General features: G+C 46.1%; 1 protein-coding gene across 2 annotated transcripts in view; it reads right to left on the bottom strand.

The window, feature by feature from the left end:
- Nucleotides 1-21,050, bottom strand: part of SHISAL1 (shisa like 1) — a 115,285-nt gene that overhangs the window by 32,114 nt on the left and 62,121 nt on the right. Inside the window, exon 4 of one of the 2 annotated variants that reach the window (XM_053254106.1) lies at nucleotides 7,867-7,926. The exons of the other annotated variant lie outside the window; for it this stretch is intronic. Within the exon in view, the coding sequence (XP_053110081.1) occupies nucleotides 7,867-7,926 (60 nt within the window). The remainder of the gene's footprint in view (nucleotides 1-7,866; nucleotides 7,927-21,050) is intronic. 2 annotated transcript variants of the gene reach the window in all.

The raw sequence follows: 21,050 nt of genomic DNA, 5'->3' as shown, positions 1-21,050 counted from the left end.
ACCTCCTGCAATCAAACTTGACTGAATTTGTTCAGAATTCTGAGAAAACAAACATAGGCTCACCCTGCATGGTTGAAAGTCTCCTTTGCTAATCTGCAGCGAGGGGCCCATTTTAATAATTCATCTTTCTAGTGTGTTCTAGGCATTAAAAGTAATACAAATGTATAGTACTCAATGTATATCACTATATATTGTGACGTGTGTGTGTGTGTATTCAGTGAAATGTATTTGCAGGCAGCATACTTATTTTGGAATATCAGACTTAAATCCTTGGGGGCCTGGGGTGTGCGGAGGCCCTGGACTTTGGGTGGGGGGGCCCATTTTAAAATCTTGTCTCTGGGCCCACTCCAACCTTGCTACGCCCCTGACCTGAACCCATTCCAGGGAGAAAACCAGCACTGGTAATCTAGGATACAAAGTAGGGTGGCAGAACTTAGGATGTTCCAAACTGAGATCCACTGATTGTGTGAACTGACAACTCATCTATCTTGGTCACTTCCCCCTGACACACCCTCACTTGCATGTCCATAGATACCTGCACCTAGATAGATGCCACACACAGGCACTCTGGTATCCTGACTCTACTTCATGGATCCCAAGCCTCAACATCTTCTGCCTGGTAACACATCATGCCATACTCACCTGCAATATCCACCTACACCTGTCTCACCACCCACTCCTGCCCCTTCAAGTTACAGCACAGCATGCCACATCAAGCAACCCACACTCCACTGACAAATGCCAGCAGGGGGATCTGGCCACCCATGTGACAGCAGCCAGCTCTACTGCTGGCCAGTGATGTAGGACCAGTGGCATGGGATGCTGCTTTCCCAATTGGGGTGGGGGCAGGGAGGATGTAGTGGATAGATGTGTGGTTGTGCAACTTGTGACAGGGGAGGGAAGTGTTGAGCAGCTGGCTCCGTCCCCTCCCAGGATGCCCTTGGACAGAAGGCTCTCTCAGGGACTGCTGATTCCTATCTTTAGACCACTGAAGTATTTTAGGATCGACCGTCAATAGTAAAAGATCCAGCAGTCAAGAAATACACCATAGACTAGCACTTGGTAAGGTTGCAATGAAGGCCTTGGAAAGGATATTTAGATGCCATGACATGTCTATACCTACAAAGATTAGAATATTCGGTTTTCCCCATGACACTCTATGGATGCGAAAGCTGGACTTTGAAGAAGCAAAACAGAAAAAGTATTTATTTATGTATTTAATTTGCACACCACCCCAAACTTTAATCTCTGGGCGGTTTTTAACTTTGGTGCTGGAGAAGACATTTGAGGAGACCATGGACAGCCAGGAAAACAAATAAATGGATCATAGAACAAATCAATCCAGAATTTTCACTAGAGGCACAAATGACCAGTCAAACTATCATACTTTGGACACATTATGCGAAGACCCAACTCCCTTGAGAAGTCCATAATGCTGGGAAAAGTTGAAGGAAAGAGAAGAAGAGGACAACCAGCAGCAAGGTGGATGGACTTGATTACAACAGCAATGAATGCACCACTGAGAGACCTTAAAGACCAAGGTGAAGACAGATCATACTGGAGAGAATCTATCTATGTGGTCGCTAAGAGTCATAGGAACACAGGAAGCTGCCATGTTCTGAGTCAGACCATAGGAGGTCCATCTCGCTCAGTATTGTCTACACAGACAGGCAGCGGCTTCTCCAAGGTTGCAGACAGCCCCATCTTGAAGATGCCAGGGAAGGAACTTGGAGCTTAGATACTCTTCCCAGAGCAGCTCCATCCCCTAAGGGGAATATCTTACAGTGTTCACATTTCTAGTCTCCCTTTCATATGCAACCAGGGCAGACCCTGCTTAGCTTAAGGGGACAAGTCATGCTTGCTACCACAAGACCAGCTCTCTTTGCTGGCAGTTGGGGTGGTGTCCCTCCATGCCCTCCCCTCGCAGGCAGCACTCCTGCCCATCCTGCGCACTGGCAGTGCCACCAGTAGAGTGCCAGATGCCAGGCAAGGTGCTGTCCAGGATGTCCATCATCCAATGCTGGGGTTCAGACAGGGTGTGCTGATTGCACAGTTTATTTGCCTGTGCAGATCTGGACAGCCTCTTTCTGATTGGCTGCTTCACCCCACCCCCCAGCTTTGGATGGGAAAAGGCAGCTGGGTCATGACCAGTTTTCCCTCTAATTTTTTTCATCCATGTGCGGAATGGGTAAAAAGGCAGTGTACACACATGCACATTATGTGCCACGATAGATAACTAACACACACACTGTTATCACAAATATGAAAGAAAGAATTGGATTTTACATTCCACATTTCCCCCTTTCCACAAGTATATCTTCAGCAACAAAGTGATGGGGAACAGATGCAGTCCTAAACACAATGGCCACATTCTCTCTTCAAGTAGTCCAATGGACTCAAGGCTCTGCACCCCCACTACTCCTGTCCACATCTGGATGGCAGGGAGAGCTGCCATAAGTGAGACTGCAGAGAGGAGGGGGGACTGGCTGTGCTGGCTTCCTTCTTGCTTGAAGGACAACCCACACAGCCAATCACGGAGGAAGAGAGGGAGGAACTTTCTCCTGTCCGGCCAAATGCAGCCTCCAGTGCTGTATTCAGACAGAACAGAGATGTATATATCAGGTGCTATAGATATATGATAAAATAAATCAATACATATAACAAATGCTTTAACAACCGTGTCCAAAACTACAGATTATCTTCCCAGAAATCTTTCATAAACCTCAGTTCTCCTGCTTGAGTTAATTTCATTCAGGATGGTGTTATCATCCTGTAACAGAGTAACAGTGTAACAGTTGTACATAAGGGATGAAGCCATTCATACACACAGACACATTGCAGTCATTCACACAGACACAGAAACACACACTACACACAAGCACACACATACACACGCAAACCTTCACCCATTCCAGTGCACTCCTTGCCCCAGCTCCCAGCCCGCCGGCATTACCTGCCAGCTGCCCCACATCCAGGGCTCAGAATGCGTCCGTGCATGTGCAGAGTGCGCATATGCACAGAGGCCATCTGAGTCCTAGGCACAGAGGCCAGGGCAGTTGGAGGGAACACTGGCTTCCTGGGGCTGGGGGCGAGGTGTTCACTGGAATGGGTGATGGACGTGCGGCAGAAGGGAGTGGTCGGTAGGAGCGGTGGCAGCAGCCAATGGGAAAGCCAGCTGCTTTCTGAACATAGGGCACCATCTGAGCGCCAGCAGGAGGGGCAGAACAGTGAGGACCAAGAGGCCACAGCTACACTGGGCCAATGCTGGAGCGTGGCCCTAAGGCCCTGAAGGGATTGAGTGGCCATCGGGCCAGAGCAGTGAGTCAGCAATCATGTTTACTGTGGGCAGCACTGGGCACTGTAACCTAAAAATCTCCCACTGAACCATACCGGCACAATTGTGCCAGTATAATCTTCAAACTCACAGAACACCCCCACCCCCACTTTAGCTTTTAATAGTGCTCCCCCCTGGCTAACTGGGTAAACAGGCATCTCTTAGTGGTGATTCTCTTATATTTAGTAAGGGGAGAGCAACTGGCCCTATCCAACCCCAGTACAGCATCCCTCCTGTGACTGCTGTTGATATCTACCTTAAATTTCTTTTTAGACCGTGAGCCCTTTGGGGATGGAATTATTTATTTATTTATCGATGTGAACTACTAAATTAGTAGTAGTCGTAGTGGTGCCTCTGGTACCATCTGGTCCTGTTGTGTTGGATTCTTTTCGGTTGGTGCGGCCTGAGGATGTGGACAAGATCCTGGGCAGTGTGCGGGCGACTTCGTGCGCTCTTGACCCTTGCCCTTCATGGCTAATAAAAGCTGCCAGGGAGGGGGCAGGCAGATGGCTGGAGGTGATCATTAATGTTTCATTAAGGGAGAACAGGATACCATCGTACCTCAAGGAGGCGGTGGTAAGACCACTATTAAAAAAGCCCTCCCTTGATCCCTCCAACCCAGACAACTATAGACCTGTGTCTAACCTTCCCTTTTTGGGCAAGGTGATGGAGCGTGTGGTGGCGTCCCAGCTGCAGAGGGTCCTGGATGATATGGATTATCTAGACCCTTTTCAATCTGGCTTCCGCCCTGGGTATGGGACTGAGACTGCCTTGGTCACTCTAGTGGATGACCTACGCCGGGAACTAGACAGGGGGAGTGCATCCCTGTTGGTTCTGCTGGACCTCTCGGTGGTGTTCGATACCATCGACCATGGTATCCTTCTGGGCCGCCTCTCGAGTATGGGAATCGGAGGCACTGCATTGCAGTGGTTCCGGTCCTTTCTTGGGGGGAGGGTCCAGAAGGTGGTGCTGGGGGACTACTGCTCAGCCCTATGGCCGTTGGCCTGTGGGGTCCCGCAGGGATTGGTCTTGTCCCCCATGCTGTTTTAACATCTACATGAAGCCGCTGGGAGAGTTCATCTGGGGACTTGGACTGAGTTGTCAGCGATATACAGATGACACTCAGCTCTATCTCTCCTTGTCATCTGATCCTAGGGAGGCAGTGGATGTCCTGAATCGGGGGCTGGAGGCCGTGATGGGTTGGATGTGGGCTAATAAACTGAAATTGTATCCGGATAAGATGGAGGTACTGTTGGTCAGCAGGACAGCCAATCGGGATGAGGAGATTTTACCGGTTCTGGATGGGGTTGCACATCCCTTGAAGGAGCAAGTACGCAGCTTGGGGGTACTACTGGACCCAGCTCTGCTTTTGGAAGCTCAGGTGGAGGTGGTGGCCAGGGGTGCCTTTGCACAGCTTTGGCTAGTGTGCCAGCTGCGTCCCTTTCTCGAGAAGGCAGATCTGGCCATGGTTACCCACGCCTTAATCACGTCTGGGTTACTGTAACGCGCTCTATGTGGGGCTGCCCTTGAAGAATATCCGGAAACTGTAGCTAGTGCAAAACGCCGCAGCTAGGGTTTTATCCAGAGCTGCCTGTTGGGAGCACATCACGCCCATTCCGGTTTGTTTCCGGGTCCAATTCAAGGTGCTGGTTTTGACCTTTAAACGCCCTTAACGGTTTGGGCCTGGGGTATTTGAGGGACCGCCTGCTCCCAAGGGTTGCTGCCCACTTGACGAGGACATCTGAGGGGCCCTGCTCCGGGTGCCGACAATGAGGGAGGCCCGGCTGTCGTGCACTTGGGACAGAGCCTTCTCTGTTGCTGCCCCTAGACTTTGGAATGCTCTCCCAGTGGCCATTCGCTCCTCGGACTCCATCATGGCTTTTAGAAAGCTTGTTAAAACTTGGCTTTTTATCCAGGCTTTTACATAATTGTTTTTACTGCTGCTTCTGTGTGTTTTTATCTGTTGTATTGTTTTTATGCTTGTATTTTATAGATTTTAAATTTGGTTTGTTTTTATATTTTTTAGCTTAATTTTTTTTTTGTCTTTTTATGTTTTAACTTTTGTAAACCGCCTTGGGGTTGTCTTTTAACAAAAGGCGGTATATAAATGCAACTGCACAGTTGGGAAGCAACGCTGGGCCAGGCGGCAGGCCTCGGCGTCGCTCTGCTGCACTGGGCGATCCGCCGCCGCCCGCCACCGCCGCGCTCACTCCCACTGCCGCCCGCCACCGCCGCGCTCACTCCCACCACCGCCCGCCACCGCTGCGCTCACTCCCGCCGCTGCCGCCGCACTCACTCCCGCCGCTGCCACCGTGCTCACTCCCGCTGCTGCCCGCTGCCGCCCGCTGCTGCCGCTGCGCTCACTCCCGCCGCCGACCAATGTTCTTGGTCCCAATCCTATACATGTTTACTTAGAAGTAAGCCATAGAGAAAAAATGGGGTTTCACCCACTCAGTAAGTTCTCCTGTTTTGGGAGGAGAAATGGGTTCATCCTGGGTTGGGAGGAAGGGCAGGGGGAAGAGCCCCCAGTCTTGCCTAGGACCTCTGTTGGTCCTGACTCCTATGTGTGTTAGTACACAAGTAAGCTCCAGTGAAATCAATTAGGGATGTGCATGGAACCGTTTGGAACTCCATTCTAGGAGCGCCAAACCGATTCCAGCCACTGGCGTTTGAAGGGGGCGGGGAAGGCACTGCCTACACGCCAGCTCCCACTCCACTTTTCCCCCGCCAGCACTTTCCCAAAAAGCAGGTGTGCGGGGCTGCAGTGTACTTCCTTGCAGCCAGGATCATCATTGCCACGCAAATGGCCGACGTATGTGTGTGTGCCATGTGCCTGCTTTTTAGAAGTGCCAGCAGTCATGTGTGTACCATGTGTCTGCTTCTTGGGAGAGCACTGGCAGTGGGGCAGGGGCTGTTAGGTAGGCAGCGCCTTCCCTGCCCCTTAAAGCAACCCCCCTGCCATCCTGGGAGTGCACAAAACCAGTTCCGTGCAGATCCCTAAAATCAATGGGCTTACTTTCTAGTAATTCATTCCAAACTTTGCTGAGGGGCTTTGCTTCCCCACCTTTGGAGGTGGGGTTGAGAGAAAGGGGGCAGAGGGAGAAAACAAAAAGCCCATGAAAGGAAAGGGGAGGGGAGGAATGGTTGCTTAAACTATTCATGTTCCAGAGTGCTCACAGACCTATTTTCAGAACCAGGAAGTCGCTCGCTATAAATTGGCTTCAGAATTCTCAGTGGGCAGACTCAGTTATGCTCTTAGCTAACACTCCCTTAGTTATTTTTCGTGTTATTTAGTGGGTTACATATAATAATTACTCAAAAATCACTAGATTGGTTTTTTCAAACCAGCAGAAGGCACCAGTCCAGTATTGACCGGCATTTTGGGGAATACTAAAATGACATCAAACATTTTTAAATATACATTATCTGTGGTAGAAAAAGGTTGCCAACACTTTGGATACTTTTTAGGAGTTAAACACTTAAATTGCAGTATCTCGGCCACTTTGCAATGGATTTGCACCAAATCTGGCAGAGTGGTGGCTCTTGTCCCCTAGTTGATGTCTGCAAAATGTTATGTGGATTGGAGGGATACTCTTGATTTTAGAAGCAATAGAATGTTCACAGGGTTTATAATGGGGGAATGTTAAAAACACTTCCCATCCTTACTATACTGGCACAACTGTGCCAGTATAATACATGTATATATGTGCACATAACTGTTGGGGTCCCACCATCGGTACCGCTGGCCAGCAGCACCTGTTAGTGGCGCCACTCCCCTTTCCTCACATTTGGGGCTGCTGAGGTACCCCTGACCCCGCAGAACAGTCCCGCAGTGGGCCTCAGCAGTCTTTCCTGACTCCCTTGGATGATTGACCTAGCATCATCCATAGATGACGAGATCTCACAAGATGTGGGATTTGCCTGGCGAGATCCCATAGTGAACTGTCGTAAGGCTTCCCAGTCTCGCGAGAGTTCCAGCGAGACCAACAAATCTCACGGGACTTCCTGCAAGATTTCATTTGTATATAAAGATGGGCGGGCCAGTGATGAGGGGCCAGACTGGTGAGGGCTACCCAGGGAGAGGGAGCTCGAGCAGCTGGAGGGCCTGGGCAGCAGCAGCAGTCACCCTGTGATGGCAACAGGGACTGGACCTCTGCAGAACCACATGGGCCAATGTTCTGACGCTAGACCCAACTTGACCCCGAGGAGGGGAAAATACAACCATACCTTGTCCCTGACAATAACATAGGCATATTTATATTGACTTTTAGCCAAGTCTCCAATACAATGCTATCTACTGTATGTCAAACAGAAAAAAGTCACCCACTAGCAATCAATTTAGATAATATCCACTAATTCAATTTCTAACCGAATTAGAACATTCAGATAGAATCTATTTAGAATTCAGTTAGAATCAAGTTAAAATCGATTTCTAACCAAATTAGACAACAGAATGCTTAATTCTCGGTTTTGCATATTATACCCCTTAAATAGTAAAATCTTTGATATCATATATATTTTTGGTTGTTCACCTCGTTGGAATCTTGCAGACTGGAGTCACACCTGTTCCATAAGGGGCTAAAGTTCCTTTTCTTCCCAGACAAAAAAAAAAAAAAAAAGCAATTGCTTTTAAGGAAACAAACATTTGTGTGAAGTGGACAGGACTAAATTGCGATTATTATTATTTTAAAAAGTATATTAATATATATATAGCTTCTAAACAAAAAAGTCCCCAAAGCAGTTTATATAGCAAAATGTATGAGAAAATAATTATCCACCCTAACACAGCTTGTCATAAGAATTAATGGCTGTTTTATTTTGCTTAGTGCTTATAAGAACAGCACATAAACAAATAAATTACATAGTTCTAATAAGCTTGCGGTGGAACAAAATAGCTCCAAATTGCTAAGTATGATCAAGTGAAGTTTCCATGTTTGCATACAGTTTGGCTCTGATGTGGAACTTACATGTTCAAGAGCAGTCCACACCAGAATGTGTAGGGTTCCTTGGTCCCAGAGTTTTTTAGGCATTGTGAGTAAGTACTTTATACTTATTGATTCTTACTCAAAAGTAAGAATAATAACTCCCCCCACCCCTCAGTAAATCCTATGCTTTGCTGAGCAGCTCGGAAGAAGGGAGAGGAAGCCCACATTCATTCCTAGGATCCCTGCTGATCCCGATTCTTGCACAATTCCTGCTCAAAAGTAAGTTTCAGTGAAATAAGTGGAATTCATTGTCAGTAAGGTTTGCTGAGGCATTTCTCCCCCTCCCTTTGGCGGGGTAGGAGAAAAGAGAGAAAGGGGTAGAGAGACAAGATACACCCATAAAAGGAAAGGAAAAGCTTATAAAAGGAAAGAAAGAGAGCAGTTTACAAGTTCTAGAGTGATAATAAATTCTCCTTACCAGGCAATATTCAGTCACTTGCTAGAAATTGTCAGGATCTCAGCCTCTCAATTGTCAGCCTCTCAATTCTGGCTTCTGAACTCTCAGTGGGCAGAATCACTGACCTGCGCCCTTCTCCCCGCCCCCCGCTGCCCGGTTGTTACAGGGATTTCAAACAGTAATTATTCAAAAATCACTAGATAGATGTTTTTCAAAACAGCAAAAGGCACTATTTTGTCCAGCTATTTTTTAGGGAATATTTAAAAGACATGAAAAATGTAAATATATGCATTATCTTTAGTGAAAAATGGTGGCCAGCATTCAGAACCCTCTTTTTAGGAGTTAACATTTAAAAACATTGTATCTCAGCCACAATCAGGAGAAAGGGCTCAAAAGGGTCAAGGGGAGAAGCCTAGAAAAGCTTACTCCCCTGCAGACGATCTCCCTGCCGTTGCTGGGCTGCGGATTGCCTGGCCGGATTATTGCCGGCCACTCTCGGCAGTAAGGAGGTTTGCGGGCCAGGAGGCCCCCAGAACTCTCATAATGCACCACACGAGTGCATTATGGGGAGGTGCCCAACACAGGCCGGGAGGTTACTCGTGTGTAGGTGCCACACGGAACCGCTTGTGCCCTTTACCCTGGCTAATAGCTAGGGCTCCCTACAGGGTTTGCTGCCATGCAGCTACTGGTACTTCACATGCACAGCAAAGACCAGGCTTGGCTGCATGTGTGAATAGCCTCTCTGTTTAGTAATCCAGAAACCTTTGGTTTAAGGTGAGAGTTAAGATGCTTTACATTTTTACTTGCATAAAGAGCATGAGAACTGCAAGCTAAGATGCCCATCTTAACCTCTGCTGCATAAAAGCTATGAAATGTTTGTACAATCTTGTATATTACGATATATTATATTACTATACAAATGAGTCTCCATGCGTCCACACTTTTAATGGACTTTCAGCTGGATACTGAGCTGGAGAGGACTATATCCAAGCAGAAATCCAGCTAGTGTAACTTCCCCAATCACTTTCTAGATATTCATCCAATTCATCTTAGATTAATTTCGGCTTGATGCATCTCCAAAAGGCATGATGCTTCCCCAAAATACCACCTATCCATACATAGTCATCAAATAACCTGCACTGTAAGTAAACTGCCCCGAGCCTTTGGAGTTGGGCAGTATATAAAATAAATAAATAGGTAGTTTCAGTCCTGCAACATTGTCCACGATTACACCAATTCTTCACATCTGTTTCAAAAGTGGCAGCAGAACCTGGGAATAGCTGAATCAAATATTTGAGTCTTCCCAAGCATTAAAGAGGAACATTTTCAAACCTGGAAAGGATCTGTTAATAGCATATTTGCAAACAGAAAAGATTGCACAGCCATTACCATTGTTTTTGCCAACTGATCTGTGCAGCTCAGTGATACATCAGTGACATCTATTTTGATTATGTTCAAGAACAAAGCAAATGTAAATGCATATCTGACTAAAAATAGGATAGATGGAAACATTGAGTAACAAGGGCAGCAGCTTGTTCACTGAAAGCGAAGCCAAATAAATATTGTGGAAATTGTGAAGCATAAATCACCAATAATGTCATTGATGCCCCTAAAATAGATTTCCCTCTATTCTAAAAGAAATGTGTCAACATGTTCTAAGGCAGCCAGGCAATACTTCCTATCTTCTTGTTCTGAATTGGCATGCAGTGAAATTCAGTTAAACACAGAGCACAAGGTCAGGAAAAACTTGAGTGTGGCAATCTTTCCTCCCTCCTTCATTCATACTGAAGACCAAGAAAGTGCTTGCATTGACAGCAGCCAGGAAGGAAGGGAGAGAGAGAGGGAGAGAAGGATGCAAAGGGCTGGGCATGGTGGGAGTGAAAGGAAGGAGAGAGTGAGAAGGAAGGGTGAATGTGCAAGGAGGGATGGAAGCTGCAGCAGGCTGGGTGAGTGTGAACGGACAAAGAAAGGATGACAGATAGCTGTGGTGGGAGAAATTGTGTGGGAGACAGCCATGGGTATGAAAAATGAGTGTGTGTGTTGAACTTTGGCCAGTGCTTTGTGTGCCATGGGAGGAGGTGACATTGCAGGTGACATAGGAGCTTGAAAATCTACTGGAGGGAAGATCTGTGGCACAGCAGGCACTTTAAATCTTTACATGCAGCATGTAAAGCAACAATGGAGCCAACAGATTAGAGACCTAATGTAAAACAAGAAACAACCCCACCATTATTTTGGTGGGAAGCATACATGAATTAAGTCTGATAATTATTTTCATCGGGGGTGGTGTGTATATGAAAGTGACAAAAAGTGGGTATTTATAAAGGGGAACAAAGGATAAATTAATAGTGTTACTCATGAAATTACTATTTTCAGACTTGAAAGTAATTGCTGTCCAAACAGAGTAGAGAAAAGAGAGAGCAATCAATCACTCCTGAAGCTTCTCAGTGAATCAAAGGATTCCCAGTGTTTGTGGGAACAGGTGTGCCACCTCCCAATTCTGGTATCATTCTGAGTGTCCGTGCTTGTTTTCAGTATTGGTAGAAATACTACAACATGCAGCCTAACAAGGATGTGAGGAAAGGTGCCACCAAGACCAGGAGGATGCCAGCATGGTTAACAATCAAGGAAACTATCAAGGGGAAGAAGAGTACATTCAGAAATTGAGAGGCTTGACCAAATGAAGAGAACAGAGAGGTTCACAAACTTTGGCAAAAGAAATACAAAGTGATAATAAGGGAGGCAAAAAAAAGAGTCTGAGGAACTTTTCACTAAAAGCATCAAGGGGAATAACAAAAACTTTAAATACTTCAGAAGCAGGAAATCTGCCAAGGAGGTAGTTGGACCATTCTAAAAGGAGGGAGTGAAAAGGATTATTAAGGAGGATGTGGAAGTTGCAGAGAAGCTAAATGAGTTATTTGCATCTGTCTTCATGGCAGAGGATACTGAGCATATACCTGTTCCTGAACGGGGCCTCTCAGGGACAGAGGCTAAAGAACTGAGTCAGATAGAGGTGACAAGAGATCTAAACTCCGTCGGACTGGAACCGGACCTGGCAGGTCCTCAAACTTTTTTTTTTTAAATTAAATGCAAAAGCAAGTACCTGTAGCCCCTTCACAGAGGGCATTTGCGCATGCACGGCAGCCGCTCGCTTTTACGGAGGCCCAAAAGGCTACACTTACCCGGCCACGGCAGTGATGAGGAAGGTCGGCGGCGGGGGGGGGGGAGAGGGAACCCGTGCGGAAACACACACACACACCCGCGGCTACAGCAAGCCCCCCAAAGGGGCTAAAGGTACTAGCTTTTACTTTTTTAAAAAGTTTGCGGACCTTCCAGACCAGACCCGGCAGTCTGGTTCCAGTCCAACAGAACCGGTGTGTGTGTGTGTTCAATCATGAACCGTCAGACCACAGACCACCAGACTGGTTCCGCACATCCCTAGTTGACATAGTATATCTGGACTTCTAAAAAGCTTTCGACAGAGTTCCTCATCAAAGACTCTTGAGAAAACTTTGCAGTCATGGGATAAGGGGACAAGTACATGTGTTGGTTGGAAACCGGTTTTAGGACAGGAAGAAGAAGGTAGGTATAAATGGAGAGTTTTCACAATGGAGGGAAGTGAGAAGTGGGGTACCCCAGGGAACTGTACTGGAACCAGTGCTTTATAATTTATTCATAAATGAGCTAGAAGTTGAGGTTAGCAGCGAGGTGGCCAAATTTGCAGATGACACCAAACTGTTTAGGGTAGTGAAATCCAAAAGACTGAAAATAAAACTGCTAGTTTTATAATGCCCTTATACAAAACTATGGTGTGCGGCCACACCTGGAGTACTGTGTACAATTCTGATCACATCTAAAAAAGGACATTGTAGAACTGGAAAAGGTGCGGAAGAGGGCAACCAAGATGAACAGGGGCCTAGAGCACCTTTCTTATGAGGCAAGGCTACAACACCTGGGGCTTTTTTGTTTAGAAAAAAAGACGACTGTGGGGAGACATGATAGATGTCTATAAAATCATGCATGGTGTGGAGAAAGTGGATATAGAGAGATTTTTCTCCCTCTCACATAACACTAGAACCAGTGGTCATCCCATGAAATTGACTGCCAAGAAATTTAGGACCAAGAAAAGGAAATACTTCTTCACACAATGTATAATCAACTTGTGGAATTCTCTGCCACAAGATGTGGTGACTGCCAACAATCTAGGTGGCTTTAAGAGGAGTTTGGACAACTTCATGGAGGAGAAGTCTATCAACAGCTACTAGTCTGAGGGTTAGAGGCCACCTCCAGCCTCAGAGGCAGGATGCCTCTTGATACTAGTTGCAGGGGAGTAACAGAAGGAGAGAGGACATGCCCTCAGCTCCTGCCTGTGGGCTTCCCAGCAGCATCTGTTGGGCCACTGTATGAAACAGGATGCTGGACTAGATGGGCCTTGGGTCTATTCTAGCAGGCTGTTCTTATGTTCATGAACAGTAACAACTCCTGAAACTGCATCTTCCAGGTGTAGATTGTTTTTAAGGCAGTTGCTTGTGTTTATTAAAAACCATCTACTGAAAAATGAGTATTATTTTGAGAGCTTAATGCTTTTATGACAAGAGTTTATCAGGCCAAATGTGAGATTGCAATCTATTTGTTAAAAACAAGACAAAATGTGTATGCCTTATTTACTGTTAGAAGTGAGAATTCTAAAGCATTGATCTTAGCACAGCAGTAACATCTTCTGGCCACTAGAGGCATGATGAGATGTTAACTATTTTAACAAGTTAAGAGTCAGAATGGTTCAGTTGTTGTTGTTGAAGGCTAGTGCCTGTTTGAGTATGTTGTTCAATGTCTCTCAGTATGTGATGTTTTAGTTTCTTAATAAACCTTTATTTGTTTTTTGAACTCAAACCTAATGTCTCCAGATAATCTCTTGGGCTAAACTTCTTTTCCACCGGAGCATACTCTTCTATAAGGGTTTTAATGTCTCCCCTCACACCCCTCAACAGGGTTATGTGCCCAGAGCTCTGAGACTGGTGAATAAAGTAATTAGCTTGAATAAGAAAACAAGGTTTTCTCAAAGATGGAGACAGGACAAGTGGATTGAGAAGTTACAAGGCCCAGATTTTGAACTGTGGCCTTTCAAAATGGAGATGCTCCAAAAAGACCACGGAATCAGCAAGGTCTTACACACAGAGCAACTTGTCAGAGAAGCAGAAGAAAGACAAGTCTGGGACAGTGCAAATGATAAAGCTACCAGGATAATTTGTGACTCTATATTGGTGCATTTAAAAAATAAACAGCATGCAAAGGATATATGGAAGACTGAAGAAATTGTATGAAAGAAAGTCAGCTGTTTCCAATGTGTAATAAGAAACCAAAGGAGGGAGAGGATCTGTCTAAGCATGTAAATGAGATGTTGGAGATTTCACGACAGTTGCAAGCACAGCGAGTAATTTTGGTTCAGATTGGATTGTTATTGAACAATCTTGCTAAGCATTTTGAGTCTATTGTAAATGTATTGGAAGCCAAAAATGATTTGAGTTTGTAGTTTGTAATAAACTGCTTGGAAGACTTTAACTGATGCAGAGGCAAGGGGCAATAACTAAAGTTAAGTGAAGAAAATGCTTTTAAAAAATTATTAAAAGAACACAATATATTTTGTCTGTGGCAATCCCTCCGGTGAAACCACATTTCAAGAGGAGTGAGTCATATAGGGACACAATGAAAAATGCATGGAGGCAGGGAGAGAGTAAGTCTGACAAATATAAAATGTGTGTTGCTAATACAGAAAAGAATGTAAGAGCCAGTTGTACAAAATGTAATGCTGGTATTTGTATTGATTTAGGTGCAACCAGCAATTTGATTAAGGAAAGAGAAAGATTTACTATGTTAGACAGAAATTGTAAGGTTCCCATTTTTCTAGTGGATGGGAAGCAGATGTTTGCTGAAGGCAGAGGTTCTGCAAGACTACATTGCACAAACTGTAAAAAGGAGAAACAGTGAAACTGACTGTTGAAGATGCATTGTCTGTGCCCACATTTGAGTCCAGCCTGATGTCAGTTAAATATGTTACAGAGAAAGGTTAGAAGGTGAAATTCAAAGGAAAACAGTTTTATCACAGATAATGTGTGACCCCAGACTGCGGGGTCACACATGCCTGTGGCGAGTCATGGCGTCAAGCACAATCTCAGGGGGAACAAGAGTGCAGCCTCCCCAATGCGTGCAAGGGAGGGGCACGCAAGTCCCAGGCCGACCAATGTGTATAAAAAGCCCAATCATTACAGCATCGAGCATCTCAGTAACTTCGGCCATAGTCATGGTACGCAGACTGGACGGGACGTCCCCTTGGTATCGATCATAGGAATCCCTGCAATCCAGACCATAAGTATGTGCAAGGTCCTGCAGGGGTGAGTGGAGCTCAAAAGAGCGGTAACAGACCACAGAGGGGACAACTCGACGGTCCAAGTCCCTGCCTGCACAGTAGACAGGCGAACGATTGTCTGAGTCCCAATGGTGTGCGCAATCCTTCAAAGCAAACTGACTACAGTCACTGCGAAGCGGAGAGCAGCGGCGCGGTAGCCACCCCGCATTGGCTGGAGGATGAAAGAACGAATACACTACTTCTACCGACGAGGCACGTTCCCGTGTCTTGGAGGCGTCCTGTGCCAGAACAGGGGTAGAGGACACCGAATCCGAAGCAGTCTTTTAAGGCTTTTTCGCGGCCAGGAGTTCCACACCGGTCCCCGGTTCTGTTTTCTTCTTTTTTGGGATCGGAGGCAGGTGCTGCCCAGCAGGAAGTTCAGGTTGAGACTTGGACCTCTTCTTCTTCTTTGGCCTCAGTGGAGCCGATTTTGCACCAGGGTCCGATAACTGCCCGGGAAGGCCCTGTTCAGGTGTGGCCACTGCATGCAGCATAGACAGTGGTTCCACCATAGAAGACGTTGGTGCCAGTACTGGTACTGAGGCTTCTGCTGCGGCTGGTGCCAATTCAGGCTGTGCCGCTGGCATCAAGGTGGCTATTTTCACACCTGCTTTATCCGATAAGATCTCTGACGCATGGAGAGCTAGACACAGGGCTGTGCGCAAGTGAGAGGCCCGATTCCGTCGAGCCTCCTTTGTGAATTTTTGGCAATGAAGGCAGGCCTCGACAATGTGGGACTCCCCCAAGCCCAGGAGGCATTCACTGTGCGAGTACGGGGAGGGAATTTTGGAACCACAGCGGACACATTGCTTAAAGTTTTTCATGCTGGGCATGCATGCCAAGCAGCCGACAGGCCTTGATGCCTCATCCCAGCTGAGACCGAGGCTGACAGAGCAGAAAACCAGAAGAAAAAATAAAACACAAAGAAGCAAAAATGCTACTATGCGAAGAAATTAAACCAAGGAATGAAGGAAAGAGCAGGAAAAACAACAACAAGGGAAGCAAACTCCATTTGTTTCCAAGCTGCAGACTACACGATGTTGACTGAAGCGTGGACGACAAAAGACTGAGGGAATGAGGAGTGGCGCAGCCGCATATAGCACCTGGGGGCCAGGTTTCCCACCAAAAGCAGGAAAATTGAGCTTGGACTCTGCGCAGGCTCAAAGCCCACTGGTGTAAAGAACAGAGACTACACTGAAGAAATTGACACCTTTTGTCCAAATTTTATCCCAGTGCATCATATATCCCTTTCACATCTTGGGGAACATGACTGTTGTATTGTCAGGCTTGTCTAGAAAGGAGGCCTTTCAGTGGTCTGCTGAAGTTTCGAGCAGCAGTTAAACATTATTCAGATTTCCTTGCCCAATAAAGCCTATGGCTAGCAAGTGGAGAAAAAGTTATCCAGAGCATGGCCTATTTGACAATGAAGCCAGGGGGAGCCAGCTAGTGGATTCTATTGCAAGTGCAATGCCTATTCCATTGGTTATGGAATGTGACCTCTCAGGGAAGAGGGAGGGGGAGGATGGGCAGGTGGGGAACGTCAGGTGGGTAAGTTAGTAGCATTGTGAGGAAGAAGCAGAAACAGTTTGGGGGTGTATGGAATGATTCTGAACACACACACAAACACTCACTCACTCACTCGAACAAAAACACGAATGGAAACACCAACACATGCATGACACTCAGACATGCAAACAAAAACAAATACTAGCATGCAGCTCATGCATGCAACATAGCCACATGAACACAAACACACACATACAGAAACACATATGCATGCAAATAGATACATAGATACCAGCTCTCCTTGGAAAAGAGAGCTGGTCTTGTGGTAGCAAGCATGACTTGTCCCCATAGCTAAGCAGGGTCCACCCTGGTTGCATATGAATGGGAGACTTGATGTGTGAGCACTGCAAGATATTCCCCTCAGGGGATGAAGCCACTCTGGAAAGAGCAGAAGGTTTCAATTTCCCTCCTTGGCTTCTCCAAGATAGGGCTGAGAGAGATTCCTGCCTGCAACCTTGGAGAAGCCGCTGCAGTCTGAGAAGACAATACTGAGCTAGATAGACCAATGGTCTGACTCAGTATACGGCAGTTTCCTATGTTCCTATACAGACACATGCACAACATAAATAAACACAAGCCCATAAGCACATGCACACCACATATATGAACACAGAGAAGCACATGCACACGACAAAAAAACACATGCGCAGATCTGCACACACATGCATCCCATACATACACACAAACACATGCACACTATACATATGCAAATGTGTGCACACACACATGGGTGCAGAGGCACACACACAGTTACACAAGCAAACACACACACAAACATATACACATGCATGTAGCACAGACACACTGCACATGCAAGCACATGTACACACACACACACAAGCATACACATTAAGCATTGCAGCACATACACACAATGTAAAGACATGTACATGCAAACACACAAGTTCAGGCAGACACAGACAGAAAGTAGTTAGCTGCATAGATAAGTACACAAACATGCAAGATATATTAGTTCAAGTCCCTCTCTGTTTATGAGGGCGTATTTCTCTCACATCCTCTCATGTCTCAGGCAGAGAGTAAGTCCCTTTCGCTCTCAAAATTACTTCACAGTTCACAGTGTCTTGCTGCTCTTCCCTCGCTGACAGAAAAGCTGCCTTTGATTTCCACAATCTCAGCTCACTAATTTATCTTGTAGAGGGGTTGACTTTGTTTTTACAGTGGGAAAACTCCATAGGTCAGTGATGTTCGTTATTTTCAAGTGCCGGCCACTTTGACAAAATAAATAAATAAATAAATTCCAATATGAGCCATTTCCCACCTCCAACCAGTGCTGTGCTTTTCTCCAGAGGTGGTGGGGACTTTTAAGAGTGACAGAACCTTGTTAAGCCCCAGCACCATCTTTGAAGTCACCAGGGGCGGATTAAGCTTTTTGCAGCCTGTAAGCAAAAGATTTGCTGCTCCTCTCTGGGGGTGGCAGTGGCTGCAGGGGGGTGGGTGGGGGGAAAGTCCCTCCCTTTAGTTTTAAAACAACAAGTTCAAAGTTTATTACAGTCTATGATCAGCACAATAAAGGAATAGAACAAATAACACAGTTTAAAATAAAAAAACATAATACCCTTAGATCATAATACCCTAGGGTATAATACTGAAACCACTAAAAGCCTCCCAGTCTTAAGGAGGGAGTTAATTACTAAAACTCAAAAATTTATACATAAGACAAAACGAATATACAATTAAATAAAAAACATAAACAATTAAAAAGGATAACAGGTCAACAGTCTCAAAACCCACCAGAACTAGAAAGCTATAAGGCAGCACTGGATTTATTAATTAAAAGCCGACTTAAAACAATGAGCATGTGCAGAGAAATGCCCATAACTAGCTGCAGATGGGCCATACAGTCATTTGAGAGGGAGGAGAGGAGCTGAAAGAAGCTCTTTCTCACCACCCCTTGCAGAGGTGTTGTTTCGAAGATAAAGGGAGGGACTTTCCCCCCACCCACCCCCCTGCAGCCACTGTGGCCACTGCCATGCTATGACATCTATGTTATGACATCTACTACATGATATGGAATGACCCACCTTTAGTCCACATTTCAATGTACAGTAAGCGGAAGAGAGTTCCTATTTAAAATTAGTAAATTCTGATCAAATTCTTATACATACAAAATATTCAACAGAGAAAGCATATATACTGGATAATGCTTTTGCCCATGGCTGATGGCAGAGGTTGGTTGGATCATAAAATGAACTTATGAGGCTGCCTTATTCCCTTCACCAAGCATGTTTTACTTCGTGTCAGTGGCTCCACAGCAGGGGTATATGCCAGTCTTGCTATTTGAGATCCGTTAAAAAAAGAATTGGAGCTGTTCCCAATTTTTTAAAAAGGTATTCGTCTTTCCCCATTTGCATGGGCCCATTTAGAATTTGAACCAAGAACTTTTAAAACTCAAATAAAGACCTCGGACAATGCACCTCTTGAAAGGGTCAGGACCTCTCATATCTCACTAGGCTCAAGAGAACAGGACCACCTGAATAGAGAAAGAGGGTGAATACAAGGGTGGAGTTGGGGCATGTTAAAACTCTTAACTGAGTTACTTATGCATCCCACAAGTCAATCAGTAGGTACTTTTAAGCCCCATCAGTAATAAATACCTACTGATTGGCCTTGTTTGAAAGACCCCCAAATCCTAGCCCTACTTTTACCAAACCCAAATGTAAAAATGTGGGCTGATGGGTAGATTCTGCACTGGTGAGGGAAAAACATTTTGCCTAAGCTTATGTGCAATCTATTACTGCCTCACTTCTTCCTGAGGATGTGTTATGTCATGTGAAAACAAGTTAGAGAACCCTGTCTTAAAAACCAACAAGCTTTGGAACCTGTAAAATCTTTGCTTTCTATCTTGATATTTCTTTTAAAAGAGGTCTTGAAAGGAAGCTCCAAAATGTTTTTTTAAAAGGAGAACTTTAAAGGGAGGCCAAAAAAGGGAGGGTATAACTTGTGCAGAGTTCCCCCTTCCAATGACCAATATATATATACTAGTATTTGTAAGCCCGTTTTAATAACGGGCTCTAGTGGGGGGGGTGCTGCTTTTGGCCTCACCTTGGGCTGCCAGTGGGCCCAGTCCCCGTCGCGGCCGCAGCCAGCGGGGCCAGTCTTCTTAAAGAATTTTCAGCCCGTCAGATTAATGGGTGTTAGGAGGGAAACGGGCCACTTCTCCCTTCTCCTTGCGGCCCGGCCCGGCCAGGCCCCCTGATTCGCCTCCGCGGCCGGCCCCGCAACCCCCAACTGTGGCCGCCGCCGCCCTGGGCCCCACTTGCTGCCGCCATCGCTTCTCCATCCAGCTTCGCTTCCCCGGCACCGCTTCCCCGGCGCCGCTTCCCTGCCGCTTCCCCGGCGCCACCATCACTTCCCCAGCCGGCATCGCTTCCCCGGCCGGCTTCCCCTCGCCGCTTCCCGTGTCCCAACATGGCCGCCCGTGCCTGGGCGGCTGTGTCTTTTTGGGCCGATCTGGGCATGCGCTCCGCGCATGCCCAGAACGGCCCAAAAAGACATGGGCAGCACGGCCGCACACCTAACCATTTTATGGTATAGGATACTGTTTTTCAAGAAAATTTCCCAAAACAGGTTTACATAAAAATAAATAAAGATGGCTCCCTGTCCCCAAAGGGCTCACAGTCTAAATAGAAACACAAGACAGACACCAGCAACAGCCATTGGAGGGACGGTGTGCTGGGGATGGATAGGGCCAATTGCTATCCCCCTGCTCACCACTTTTAAAAAGGTGCCTCTCTGCTCAATTAGTAAAGATAGTAGATTATTTATGGCTTCTTTGTCACTGGAAATCCCACTGGAAGACCAGTTGTTCAGACTGGTTTTTCAGAAATCACTGGAAGACCAGTCCTGTGAACATGCCCCACAACATGCCTGCCATGGTGTTCGGTTTTTTTTACTGGCCTAGTGAGTGGTCACGTGACCCCACTATGAACTCACCCCACCACTGTGTGCAGAGAATTGCCCACACCCCACCGTGTGCAGAGAATTCATACAGGAAGCCATTTTAGACTTCTGAAATCTGAGGGGAGATTATGGAGATTGTTCCAGTGAGGACAATGATGTCTTTTGAACTAACCATCCCACCACTAGTAATGGAACCTAAACCCAGAAAGTGTTATATCAGCACAAGTTTTGATGATGAAAGGTTTTTATTAGCCAAGCTCCCAGAGGAGGGAGAGAGAGAGAGAGATTTCCAGAATGGCAGGAACTGATGGCAGCCATTTCAGTAGGGAATTTGGAAGTGCTAGTAAATATGGGGGGGAATGTAATAGGTGCTAAACAGAAAATTAAGGCTGTGCCAAAATAAGATTCGGAAGCTGAATTGCGGGGCACCTCCCTTTAAAAATG

The sequence above is a fragment of the Hemicordylus capensis genome, chromosome 5 (assembly GCF_027244095.1).
Source record: "Hemicordylus capensis ecotype Gifberg chromosome 5, rHemCap1.1.pri, whole genome shotgun sequence".
Classification (NCBI taxonomy): domain Eukaryota; kingdom Metazoa; phylum Chordata; class Lepidosauria; order Squamata; family Cordylidae; genus Hemicordylus; species Hemicordylus capensis.
This window is presented reverse-complemented; position numbering and strand designations above follow the sequence as displayed.